Source organism: Scylla paramamosain, chromosome 15 (assembly GCF_035594125.1).
Source record: "Scylla paramamosain isolate STU-SP2022 chromosome 15, ASM3559412v1, whole genome shotgun sequence".
In the NCBI taxonomy this organism is placed as follows: Eukaryota; Metazoa; Arthropoda; class Malacostraca; order Decapoda; family Portunidae; genus Scylla; species Scylla paramamosain.
The window spans coordinates 17,836,181-17,848,962 of NC_087165.1; the positions used below are offsets into that span (position 1 = coordinate 17,836,181).

At 37.4% G+C, this 12,782-nt stretch overlaps 1 protein-coding gene across 10 annotated transcripts in view; it reads left to right on the top strand.

Moving 5' to 3' along the window:
• Window positions 1-12,782, top strand: part of LOC135107548 (major facilitator superfamily domain-containing protein 12-like) — a 44,011-nt gene that overhangs the window by 18,825 nt on the left and 12,404 nt on the right. For all 10 annotated transcript variants that reach the window (XM_064017540.1, XM_064017539.1, XM_064017542.1 and 7 more), the window contains exons 2-9: window positions 3,784-4,677; window positions 5,287-5,392; window positions 6,148-6,355; window positions 8,163-8,286; window positions 8,930-9,154; window positions 10,594-10,788; window positions 11,061-11,335; window positions 12,107-12,234. In XM_064017540.1, the coding sequence (XP_063873610.1) occupies window positions 4,519-4,677; window positions 5,287-5,392; window positions 6,148-6,355; window positions 8,163-8,286; window positions 8,930-9,154; window positions 10,594-10,788; window positions 11,061-11,335; window positions 12,107-12,234 (1,420 nt within the window). In that variant the 5' untranslated portion in view covers window positions 3,784-4,518. The remainder of the gene's footprint in view (window positions 1-3,783; window positions 4,678-5,286; window positions 5,393-6,147; window positions 6,356-8,162; window positions 8,287-8,929; window positions 9,155-10,593; window positions 10,789-11,060; window positions 11,336-12,106; window positions 12,235-12,782) is intronic.

Sequence of the window (12,782 nt, forward strand, 5' to 3'; positions counted from 1 at the left end):
AGATGATGGAATTTGTAGAAGGTAGGTGATTTGAGGTAGTGGTGGTGGTGATGGCTGTGTGGTTTGGTATACGAGGATGGTTCGTACTGCAGTTAATGGTTCGGCTTGACTGTGTGTGTGTGTGCGTGTGTGTGTGTCGACGGAGGGTGGCTTTATTGATAGTGACTTGTGTGTGAGAGCCAGGGTAGTCACCTATAGTTGTATGTAAGTACGTAGTATGCAAGGTCTGAGCTACACTCCCTTGGTTCTTGCTTCTACATTTTCCAAATAACTTTATTTTTAATGATGAAAAGCTGTACATTTTATCGTTCAGGCATGAGAGAGAGAGAGAGAGAGAGAGAGAGAGAGAGAGAGAGAATGTGATGTAGTTTGAATCAAGTACTCATACATACGCACTGTAACACCTGTTGTTCTAGATTTACATATGAAAACTGATCCTATCCGTGCGTCTCTTACCCCTAACAAAAGCGAAATACTAAGAAAGAAAATCGACTTGTCTCATGTTATGGTTGTTAAATCTGTATAATACTGCCAGGCTCGAACCAAACCCTTGCTCTTCTTTACTTATTTTTGTTTCACTTTATTTACCTATTTATTTATTTTTATTTATTTATTTTTTTTATTTATTTTTTTTTTTTACACAAATATGATTACTCAAGCAATACAGGAAGGCACTGACGCATGTTGCCACACTCACGTATTTTTCCTCAAATACTTCGTCTGAGTCGATGATGCGTTACCAAGTGATGACAATGAGGAAATAGATAGTGACTTAGAATTAGAGTGATATAGGACTGAATTTACGTAATTATCATATCGTTAGCCTTGAGTTAATAAGAAGCTGTTAAAAAGGTAGGACATGTTTATGGACAGGGATGATAGTTAAGTATGCATGCATGTTTTGATATAGGGGAGTGTTACGCTTACGTCCGTTGTCTTGCAGATCCCGCCTCATACTGTTCATTCCGCACGCCTGTCTGGAAGTGTAATGGGTCATTAGTGATGTTACTCCGTCCACGAAAAAAAAATAAATAAATAATCGGAGCTGCCAAATATCTCTCCGTGAGGCGTCAAAGTGTTGTTGCCACGTAAATAATGGCAATAACGCTCATAGAAAGATATTTGTCACATTAATTCCTTCGTCGACAGTGACGTCACTGATGACCCACTCCTCCAGACGAACTCCTAGAAGGGGTAGCGTGACTGAAGCGGGCCTAACAGGAGACCGATGAAAACAAATAGTAATATGTTACATTATTTATTACGAGAGAAGCGAATTTTACTGTGAAGGTTGTTATTTCATTTTGAGCGGCCCGGCCCGACCCGACGGTAACGCTATTCAAACGCTAATACCTCCTGAACTACGCGGCCGATCATAACGAAATTAGCATCATATGATAGCACAACTTTATCAATTTTATATGATATAGCTTTCATCTCTTATATTAGGTGAAGTCAATTGGTAACTTGCAAAAAGTAGAAGGATGTCGAAAAAGGGATTTCGTCAGTTTCCTGCAATTTTCACTAACTTTATTTTGTCTCATCAAGATTTGTCACATACCACTGAGCGCAGAATGAAATATCCTATAGCACAACCATTGGGGTCTCACCAAGTTTTGAGCTAGAGTTATTTGAATATGAGGCAAATTCTCAATGTGCGTGGTCCTTTCATTGTTGCATTACTGACAGCTTCGCTCATCAATCGCCTTTCAGGCGTTTTACCGGTATAGTAGTAATGGTCATGCTGGACTCTGTTATCATTGAACTGTAAATACTAAAAGAGTAGAAGGAAGATGGTGATGAAGAGCAGTGTTGAGTGCGGTGCTGCTGACTACTAGCAACGCAAGAGAAAACCGATCCTGGTATTGAGGTTGTCATGTGAGGCCTGACCGAGGTGGGCAGGGATTGTGTTTCAGTAGGGGAAGGTAAGAGAGAGAGAGAGAGAGAGAGAGAGAGAGAGAGAGAGAAGGTAGCGGGAGGGGGAGAGAAAGAGCATCTGTTAGGCTTCCAGCAACTCGGGAAAATTTAAAGTTGTGACAGACTTTTCTGCCGTGCGCATAGACCTCCAGTATGCATAAATTACATGAATGCTAAATGGCATCATGTGTTTATGTGTCGTTGAACATATCATTGTTTTAGGAATGCTGTGTTTTGTAGTGTGCCTCAGTTTGGAAGGGCAGCGTTAGAAAACGCCTCCCCTCAGTGAATTTAAGAACATAATAACATAAAGGAAGCTACAGGAAGCCAAAAAGTTTACGTGGCACGCACTGTATGCAACATTATTTGGTACATCTACGTACCATTTTTCTTACTCAATATTTGTTTTTCCTAATTTTATCATTTAATTTCTGTTTTGTATTCTTTTTTAGTCAGTATACTTATTTAGCTGACTGCACTATATAGATTTCCTGTTTACCACTCCTTACTTTGCACTGTTCAATAACTTTATTTATTTATTTATTTATTTATTTATTTATTTATTTATTTATTTATCTATTTATTTATTAAAAATGTCTCGCTCCCCATTCATCCAATTGAGGAAAATGTGCACAGAATATTTTGGCATTACTGAATTAATGTATGCAATATCATGTCAAAAAAGAGATGAAAAGTTTGATGTTGGCCAAAAAAGATTCATCACCTATTAATAGCCCATACTATGTCTGGAGAAAAATCAGCATAACTTTGCAGTGCAGTGATCTTTGAATTCAATATTATATATATCTGAGTGAGTAAACATTCTGTTGAGCATGAGTATTGATATTTTTACAAGTAACACTATTTCAACATCTTTACACAGTGCAGTATATGAAATATGGTTGACTTGATCCTTACACATTTTTAATCTACTACTACTACTACTACTACTACTACTACTACTACTGCTACTACTACTACTACTACTACTACTACTACTACTACTACTACTACTACTACTACTACTACTATGACTACTACTATGACTACTACTACTACTACTACTACTACTACTACTACTACTACTACTACTACTGCTGTAAAATGTACATTTCCTCTAAAAAGCATTTAGGTTTTGAAATCATAGTATTTTTTTGAAAACTTCATTTCTGAGAAGCCACGCTTGTACTTGAAATGCAAAGGGGGAAAACTTGCATGTTTGACAAGCAGTGCTGATGTAACACCAGAATTAATGGATGTATTTTGGCTATACTATACATTACAACAGGCTGGACTATTTAACTTTATCTGTTAAGCTGACATATGACTCAGTAATATTGTCACACATGAGTCTGTATTTTATATTTCAACAGTTTCTCCTGGACTCTAAACTCATTGGTATAATGATGTTGGATGAGATAATGAACTTATTGAAATCTGTTCTGCTATGAAATGTATATAATCACATTCTGAGTGCGTATGTGAAAGTTTTTCTAGAGTTGCAAGAGAAAAGTGTGCATGTAGTGAATGAAGAAAAAGGTATGTAGGAGGAAAGGAAAGTGTTGACATGTGAATGAATGTAGCTTTGAGTTTCCCTAGTTGAATAGTTGTAGTTTTTGGCTTCCTCTCCCAGTAGACATGAGCAAGAAAAGGATTATGTCACAGGAAGTAGCCAGAGAAACAAGAAGCCCCACAAAAGTGTGACTCGGGGATTCTTGTCTCGACTATAATTAATTTTTAGAGAAAAAATACAGACTGAGCCATATAACTGTTAGTTGCTATGATGCTGAGCTGCATGCTATCTAATAATTTTGCCTGTGTTGTCATATATTTATCAGGTTAATGAAATATTTTTATTATTTTCAGATGCTGGTTGTAGACTCCATACTTGGCTCTTGATCCTCCTCCTCCTCCTCCTCCTCCTTGCTTTCTCACCACCACCACCACCATTGCACACATACACACACACCACAGAACCACAGTATTCCTCTCACAGTTCTTAGCTCACTTATATGACAGCTCACTCTCCCCTTTTATTGCCAAACTTCTGTTGTTTTGTAGTGTCTGACTTGCAGTATATAAGTCTGTTTTGCATTCATTAGGTTGTGCAAGTTTGATTTGTTTTAATTATGTCACTGTTATTCATTCTCATTTGTGTATAATTCCACTTGCATCATTATTTCAGTTTTGTTTTCATTATATTTGTTGTTGAATTTTTTATAAAGTTTGCATAACTTGATTTTATCGTATTATCCTTATCTTTATCACTTTATCATTCTTTGATTTTAGACATACCTTTAACTTCATAAAATATATATTTATTCCTAATTGTTTATCACATCTCATACTTCCTTCCAAAGACTCATCAACATACATACTTCTTCATCACCATTATTCCCTAACCTCACACAATAATTCATACTCATGATTTTTCCCCACATAGTTTCATAACCCTCATTCTGTCCTTCACACATAAATTCTTCCTACTCACACCACAGATATCACCTCTCTCTTCACATATACACTCCATCCTTCCTTTCCCTGCCCTTGTCTCCCTGTAATTCTTTTCCATCCTACACCTCCACTACAACCACCACCAGCATGTCTATAATCTCACTACGCACCAAGCTTGGGTACGGGTTTGGCCATGTGCTGAATGACCTCTGCTCAGCCATGTGGTTCACTTACCTCTTAGTCTACTTCCACCATGTCCTGCTCTTTGACAATGGTCTGGCTGGGGTGGTGCTGCTTATCGGACAGGTGAGTGTCATCATGTTAAGTGGAGTATCAGGGTGACTATTGAATTGCATGGAAGAACAGTCAGTTGGCCATGTGTTTACTGCATTTTTTCAAGAAGTTAATAATATTCAATGATGAACTGTAAGAGTGGATGAGTGACTATCTGGACTTACTGTTTTCTGTTAGTCAGAAGTGTAGTATAGTATATCTGGTTGAATGCATTGTAGGAAAAATGGTTGACTGAATTATTATTCATCTGTATTTACAATGAGAAGAGGCATAAAAGACAAAATTACCTATATAAGAGAAAAAAAGTAGAATTTTTGAAGAGGGCTATTAAGAAAGAATACTGTGCTGCCTATTCAGCACAAACCATAGAATATGCACTTCAATCTAGTGCCATAATAGAATCAGGTAAAGAGGAAAGTTGAATTACTATAAACATAATACAGTACATAATTTTTTATTTCTCTCTCTCTCTCTCTCTCTCTCTCTCTCTCTCTCTCTCTCTCTCTCTCTCTCTCTCTCTCTCTCTCTCTCTCTCTCTCTCTCTCTCTCTCTCTCTCTCTCTCTCTCTCTCTCTCTCTCTCTCTCTCTCTCTCTCTCTCTCTCTCTCTCTCTCTCTCCCAGGTTGCAGATGCCCTCTCTACTCCTTTTGTTGGGCGGGAGGCAGACCGAACTGATGACCTGCCATTCTGCGTTCGCTATGGCAGAAGAAAAACCTGGCATCTATTTGGTAAGAGTATTAATGAGAGTAGGATGAAGTCAGACTAGGATAGAATTAAGAGTGGGTCAGGTAGGCAATATTGTGACTGTATCCTCCTCAGTGTTGTTGAGGCATTTGATAAGGATGCAGATTTTCAGATGAAAAGAAGCACAAGAATGCTGCAAATTTAGTTTACCCATGATATGTTATTTTACAAAAGGAGTGTGTGGTGTTAATTCCGTGATGATGTCTACAGAGAAAGGTGTTATGTTTCAATGAAAAATAATGCACATCAGGATATCTATTGCAAATTTTCTTCCCATGAGACTGATTATTTTATTATTTTGAATTATTAACATGTTTGATGGCTGGATAGTTATTTTCTAAATCTGTTATAAAGTAAATATTTCCCTTAAAAGTGCCCAAAGTAATTGATATTCTGAAATCAAATTGTGAGTATATTAATTTGACATCTTGATAACTTTGGATCAGTTTTCTGAAATGTTATCCCATTGTAAGGTGTGTGTGTGTGTGTGTGTGTGTGTGTGTGTGTGTGTGTGTGTGTGTGTGTGTGTGTGTGTGTGTGTGTGTGTGTGTGTGTGTGTGTGTGTGTGCACGGGCGCGTGCATGCTTGCGTGCATGCATGCGTGCGTACATGCGCACATGCACGCCTGCATGTATATTCCTAAATTCAGTGTGAAAAGATGAAACAAGTAGTTTAGGAAACTGTATGATCTAACTCTTATTTATATCACAAACCTGAAATTCCTCTCCCATACCCACAGGTTCAGCAATGGTGCTATGTGCCTTCCCCTTCATCTTCATGGGATGCCTTGGGTGTGCCAATGCTCATGACTGGGCACAGGTTGTGTATTATGCACCCTTTGTGGTGGTATTCCAGTTTGGGTGGGCAGCCACACAGATCAGCCATCTGTCCCTCATCCCCTCCATCACCCAAGATCCAAATGACCGCACTGAACTCAATGCCATCAGGTGTGTGGGGATTGACATGGTTAGGTTAACTTACATGTGGTATAGGGCATTGGAGTCAAGTTCATGTTGTCTTATTTCTCTCTATATATATCTGTCTAACTTTGAATATTCTGAGTACAAATTCCACACTTTATACCAACCTCACTAAAGTCCTTTCCAAGTGTCAGTACTTCTTTATGTGAAACCAAATGTGATGATATTCAAGCATCATGCTTCATTAATTGAATTTTGAAAGACCCCATATATGCTTTCATTTGCAAGACTTGTCCATCTAATGGAGGTTTGTCAGGTTGCATGGTCTCATTCTGGTTTGTGGGGTATGCTTTGGTTTCATAGGAGACAATAATATTTAACTTTAAAATATTTCATTTAAAAAAAAATGTCGGAAGAAAGAAAATTACACTTTACTGAGTGATATAAACTTTCTACATACATATTTTACTTTTACATTTCATAATTCAAAATTCTGTAGTTTTTCATGGAAATTTTTATTCACAATCTCTCTCTCTCTCTCTCTCTCTCTCTCTCTCTCTCTCTCTCTCTCTCTCTCTCTCTCTCTCTCTCTCTCTCTCTCTCTCTCTCTCTCTCTCTCTCTCTCTCTCTCTCTCTCTCTCTCTCTCTCTCTCTCTCTCTCTCTCTCTCTCTCTCTCTCTCTCTCTCTCTCTCTCTCTCTCTCTCTCTCTCTCTCTCTCTCTCACACAGATCTGGACCTTAACTTTATATTGTGTAATCATGCAAAAAATGTGAACTGGCAGTACTAAGCACTTATTGCAGCAGCTATCTGGCAATAATTGGTGCTATTTTATACCAAAATCCTGAACACATCCACATCTGCATCTGTGAGGATGTCATAATTTAATATCTGCACCTGCTATTTGGTAGAAATCAATATCCACATCCACTTCTGCATCCACTAAATATGTACATATGATATCTACATGTAGATACACATCCATGAGTCTGAATTCTGACATCAGATACATCTCTACTCTACCCTACATTCACATGGCTAACTTTTTTTTCAACCAAACACACTCTGCCATCATATATATATATATATATATATATATATATATATATATATATATATATATATATATATATATATATATATATATATATATATATATATATATATATATATATATATATATATATATATATATATATATATATATATATATATATATATACAGGCAATACCAGATTGAGATTAGGATGATAATTTAGATGTGCAGTGCATCACTGAAAAATGGGATTGGAATCAATTATGGTGAACTGAGGGAGAGCATGGGAGTATTGTGCATTAATCAGGTGACGAGAATAGGTAGACTTACATTTCAAGATTTGGAAGTTTGTTCAGTGCAAAAGCTTTACTTATCATCTCATTTGTCCTTGTATTGCCATTATATACAAAAATACCAAGTACTCATGTCTAAGGGCAGTCTTGTGTATTTTGAAGCTTTAAAACTTCCTCTTCACTTCTATAGGTAAATTGTGTTAATAAGGCCTAAGAACTGAATAAAATGAAATATTAATTTCAGATGTTTTGGCATATTGAGCAAATAGAGTAGGTAACTTTATTTTCATAGTATAATTCATGCTTGACCAAGATAAAATGACTCACATGAATAAATGAATTACTGCATGAGTCATTCCATAAAAATCAGGTGTTCCCTTCCACCTCATTAAATCAGCCATTCGTCATTTCACTCTGTTTTGAAAGTGAGGTTAGTCACTGCTTCAGACTTACCTGATGACCTTTAATGTTCAACACCAGGTTATCATTAGACTGGTATCTTCACAGGTACGGCTTCACAGTGATGTCCAATGTGACAGTATATGTGGTGACTTGGTTGGTGCTGGGCTTGGACACTTCCTCCAAGGGCCAGGAAGCTGGCATAGGACCAGAAGATGCTGCTAAGTTCAGGGTGAGACTGATATTTATAATGATAACTTTACAGTGATACAGTTCCAGAAGTGTGATGTGTCTGGATCTATTTCATTGCATAAGTTTTTTTCTCCCTTACTAGTGGATGATTTCAGCCTTTAGAATCTAGGTTCCATATTTTTTGAAGAACTGAAAGAGATCACAAATTAAAAGGACATATAGGAACTGTAAGTAAAGGTGAGGAGAGGTATTTATTTATGAAAGTGAAGATTTGTAATTGAGAAGAAAGGTAATCTTGGAGGGAAAAGGATGAGTAATAAAGGAATAAAGCAAAAGAGTTACCAAGATTGACAGTAGTTTTGAGTCCTGTGTGGAAAGGGGACTTTTGAGCAGTTATTGTTCTTAATTATATGAATTATACAGTTTTTTGTAGTATTTATTAAAATTTAAGCTTCTGTTATCAACATAACCGGCATCATTACCAATCCAGAGTGACAATAAAAGTTGTTCAAGTGTTTAGTGAAGGAATCTGATCATTGACTGGAATAGTAGTTTTAATATGAAGAGGAAGACAGGTATTGGTGGCATTAATTTTTTTTTTTTTTTTATTCCTTCTTAGTAGCCCTGTGTGTGTCTTTGTGTACATTGCAATAATCCAGATTCTAATTGCTTTCCTTTTGCAGTACATTGTTGCCATTGTGTTGGTCATTGGCATGGTGTTTGTGGGACTATTCCATGGGTTGGTGAAGGAAAAAGGCAATGACTACAATACCTTAGCAACTCCTCAAGTGGAGAGCAATGGATCAGTAAGTGGGTCAGACAGTGCCAATTCCACTCCACCACCACCCTCACCTGTGCCGTGCAACCATTTCAGAATGACAGCTACAGATTGGCTTAAAAACACCCAGGTAAGGAGAAGAGAGATTTGGTGTCTTGTAGAGCTTATGTGTAGTTTTCTAAGATGCTTCATGGGTTTTAGAACAGATTAAATGATTTATTTGTCTCTTTAGAGATTTTTGGTGATTTTTTTTAATTTTCATTTTAATAGCCTGGAAACACTAAAATGGAAATACAGTTCATTCCAGTGTAGTATTCGTTGTGGTAAATGTACTGTATGTTGAATGAAAATTCAGGAAAAAAATTAATTGATTCCAGGGAACCAGAAAATAATATAAAAAAAATCACACAGTTTAAAAAAATACATAAAAATGAGCACATTCACACTACTAAATTTGAGATAGCACTACAAATATGTACAGAACACTCCCGAGTTTTGTGCCTAATCCTAAATTCTTACCATCCCAAGTTTTGTGCATTATCATCCTGAGTTTCATGCTGCTTTGACAATTACCAGTCACATTCCCCCACCCCCCACACTCTCTCTCTCTCTCTCTCTCTCTCTCTCTCTCTCTCTCTCTCTCTCTCTCTCTCTCTCTCTCTCTCTCTCTCTCTCTCTCTCTCTCTCTCTCTCTCTCTCTCTCTCTCTCTCTCTCTCTCTCTCTCTCTCTCTCTCTCTCTCAGTGAAAGTAAGAACAATCCTAAGGATTGCTAAATAGAATGAAATGGCTGGAGAAGGAAAAGGGAATTACATATACAAGAGTGAGATGAAGAGAGAGGAGTTTCACTCCCTTGTTCATTATCTCTGACAGATAAGGGGGAGGGCAGGTGACAGGGAGGGAGGTTTGAAACAAGAGGGAAAAGGGAGGAAGGGACAGGTGGTGGATAGGTGAGCAGCAGCTTTCACAGCTGGTGAGTTAGTCATGCGAGTTTTAGTTTCTTATTCCGATTAAATTTTTATTAAAATTTCACTGCTCACACAAATGGCAAGTTCTTCTTGCTAGTTTTGGTTTGCTATTCTGAGTAAATTTTTATTGAAATTCCAGTGCTTGCACTAGTGGAGAGTTTGTTATGCCAGTTTTAATTATTTTATTTTGATTAAATAATTATTAAAATTTCACTGCATTATTGCAGTTGTACATTATAAAGACCACATATTGTCATGTACCCTACTGTAGATTACAGTAGGGTACATTTGATACCTCCTTGCAGAAATGTTGATCATATTTTTTACTTACGCAGGTGTAAGTACTGAACTTTGGATAGCTACCCAATGGGAATTGCTGCCCCTTAGCCTTTGTGCACATCAACAAGAAAATAACTAATTAAAACTGAACACACCATAAAAACACAAATTGCAACAGAAACCACTTGTGACATTCCCTTAACTATGTATTGGATTAATTTCCTTGTAATGGGAGATTATAGGTATACACAAGTAAAACTAATTTTTCCCCTTTATTTGTGTCCTCATCCTCCTCCTCCTTACTGCTGTTTTTTTGTATTACAGTTCTACCAGATTGCAGTTCTGTACATGGCAACCCGTCTCTTCTGCAACCTGTCACAAGCATATGTACCAATTTACCTGCAAGATTCCCTTCATCTGCAGGAAGAGTCAGTAGCATACATACCGCTTGTCATGTATGTTTCTGGTTTTCTCACCACCACCGGCATGCGAGCTCTTAATAAGTACATAGGACGGAAGGTAAGTGTGCATAGTATGTGTTGTACATGTAAGGGAGTCGGGGGTAAGAGAGAGAGAGAGAGAGAGAGAGAGAGAGAGAGAGAGAGAGAGAGAGAGAGAGAGAGAGAGAGAGAGAGAGAGAGAGAGAGAGAGAGTTAAAATGTACCAAGACATAACACAAGCAGTAGTTTTCTACTATGTTTTTTTCTTTTTTATGTGGTTTCCTTTCTTTATTAGAAAATGCAGGGTTTCTTCAATAATGCATCTTTAAATATATTTCTCTCCTGCATCAGGCCTCCTACATGCTGGGGACAGTTGTGGGTGCTTCAGCAGCTGTGGGCCTGCGCTTTGGAGAGGGACCACTTTATGTGAGCTACCTATTGTATGTGGTGGCAGCACTTCTGGGAGCAGGTGGTTCTGTCATGCTGGTCACTTCACTCTCAATCACCGCTGATCTCATAGGACCCAATGTGGAATCAGGGGCCTTTGTATATGGTTCCATGAGTTTCACTGACAAACTATCAAATGGGATTGCAGTGGTGCTGATCCAAAACCTTAATCCTTGCATGTAAGTGCTAAGCATTTTATTGTGTATTTTTGTATCCAGTTTAAGCTAGTTTCATTTCATACCTGTTCTTGAAGATTTCTGTAAAGTAGGGATCCCTAACCCATTGAGTACCACAGGCTGCATTGACAAGTCCAAGAGGGCCTGAGGGCCACATCAATAAAATAAAAAATAAAAAACACATATACAGAACAAAAGATTTCAAGGAATTTATTAATGAGACCTGATTATATTTCTCAGCACAAAGCTTATCAAAATCAGGGGTAATGGAACTAACAGGAAGAGAACATCATCCAAGTGGTCATCTGTGAGTTGTGCATGGAAGAAGACTAAGGCTGGATTTGCCTTATATACCGTTGGGGTGCATCAGTGACCCAGGAAATTATCTGATGGAATGCATAGTGTTAATTTTGGCCACAGGCTCCATAGAATGGACCACAGGTAGAGGAATCCTACAGTAAAGGATAACCAAGACAGACATTTTAATCCTACAGATTTTAGCTCCTTTCTATTGATCTTTGTCTCAGTATCTTTCACATGCTCCATCACTATCGTCTCAATATAAATAAGGATGAGTCTTATGAGTGACCAAATAATCATAGGGTGATGGGTCTTTAGGTTAGAAAGGATGTATTTTTTGTAAAACTGTTCCTCAATTCAAGTTGTTGAAAGTGGAAGTGTATTTATTCATTTGTGGATGTAAAAATTGTCTCACAAAAAAAATATAATAATATCTGTTGTAGTGTTGCTAAAGTTTTTGTTGTTGTATTCCAGAAATTGCTGCCCTGAATGTTCCAACTATTACCGAGACATCCTGTTCTACTGTTGTGGTGGAGCAGCTGTGCTGGGACTCCTGGCTGCCATATCGCTCCTCCCAGCTAAGATAGGAGACCGCAGGAAAGGTAAGCCAGTCATCCAAGCATATGCTACCTGTCCAATCCATTTACATATACCATCTTATTCATATACTCATCCATTTCCCCATGTCATCTCATTCTTTCACTTAATCTCATTTCACTTATTCGCTTGGTTAGGTGATGATTTGGCCCCTTTTATTTCACATCACTAAAAGAAAATGCTGTAGTAATGTTTTCATATCTCCCATGAACTGTCCCATGAACTAAAGTATTTGGGATGGAAAGAATTAAGAACAGCAGTTCTACAGTATATAGCAAAATTTTTCTTTGTATCAATAACTTTCAAGTAATTGCAAATTTGCTAAAAATTTCAAAGTTTTCAAAATTTATCAACATAAATTACCCTTCTCTATAGCAGAGGTGTGTGCAAGAGACATAAGATAAGAATTCATTATTCCCATAGTCCATAAAACTTACATATCAGATGGATTTTATTTGCCACCAGTATTTGTATTCACTTGATACATCACATCATATAATTATATAAAACCAACTCTCTCTCTCTCTCTCTCTCTCTCTCTCTCTCTCTCTCT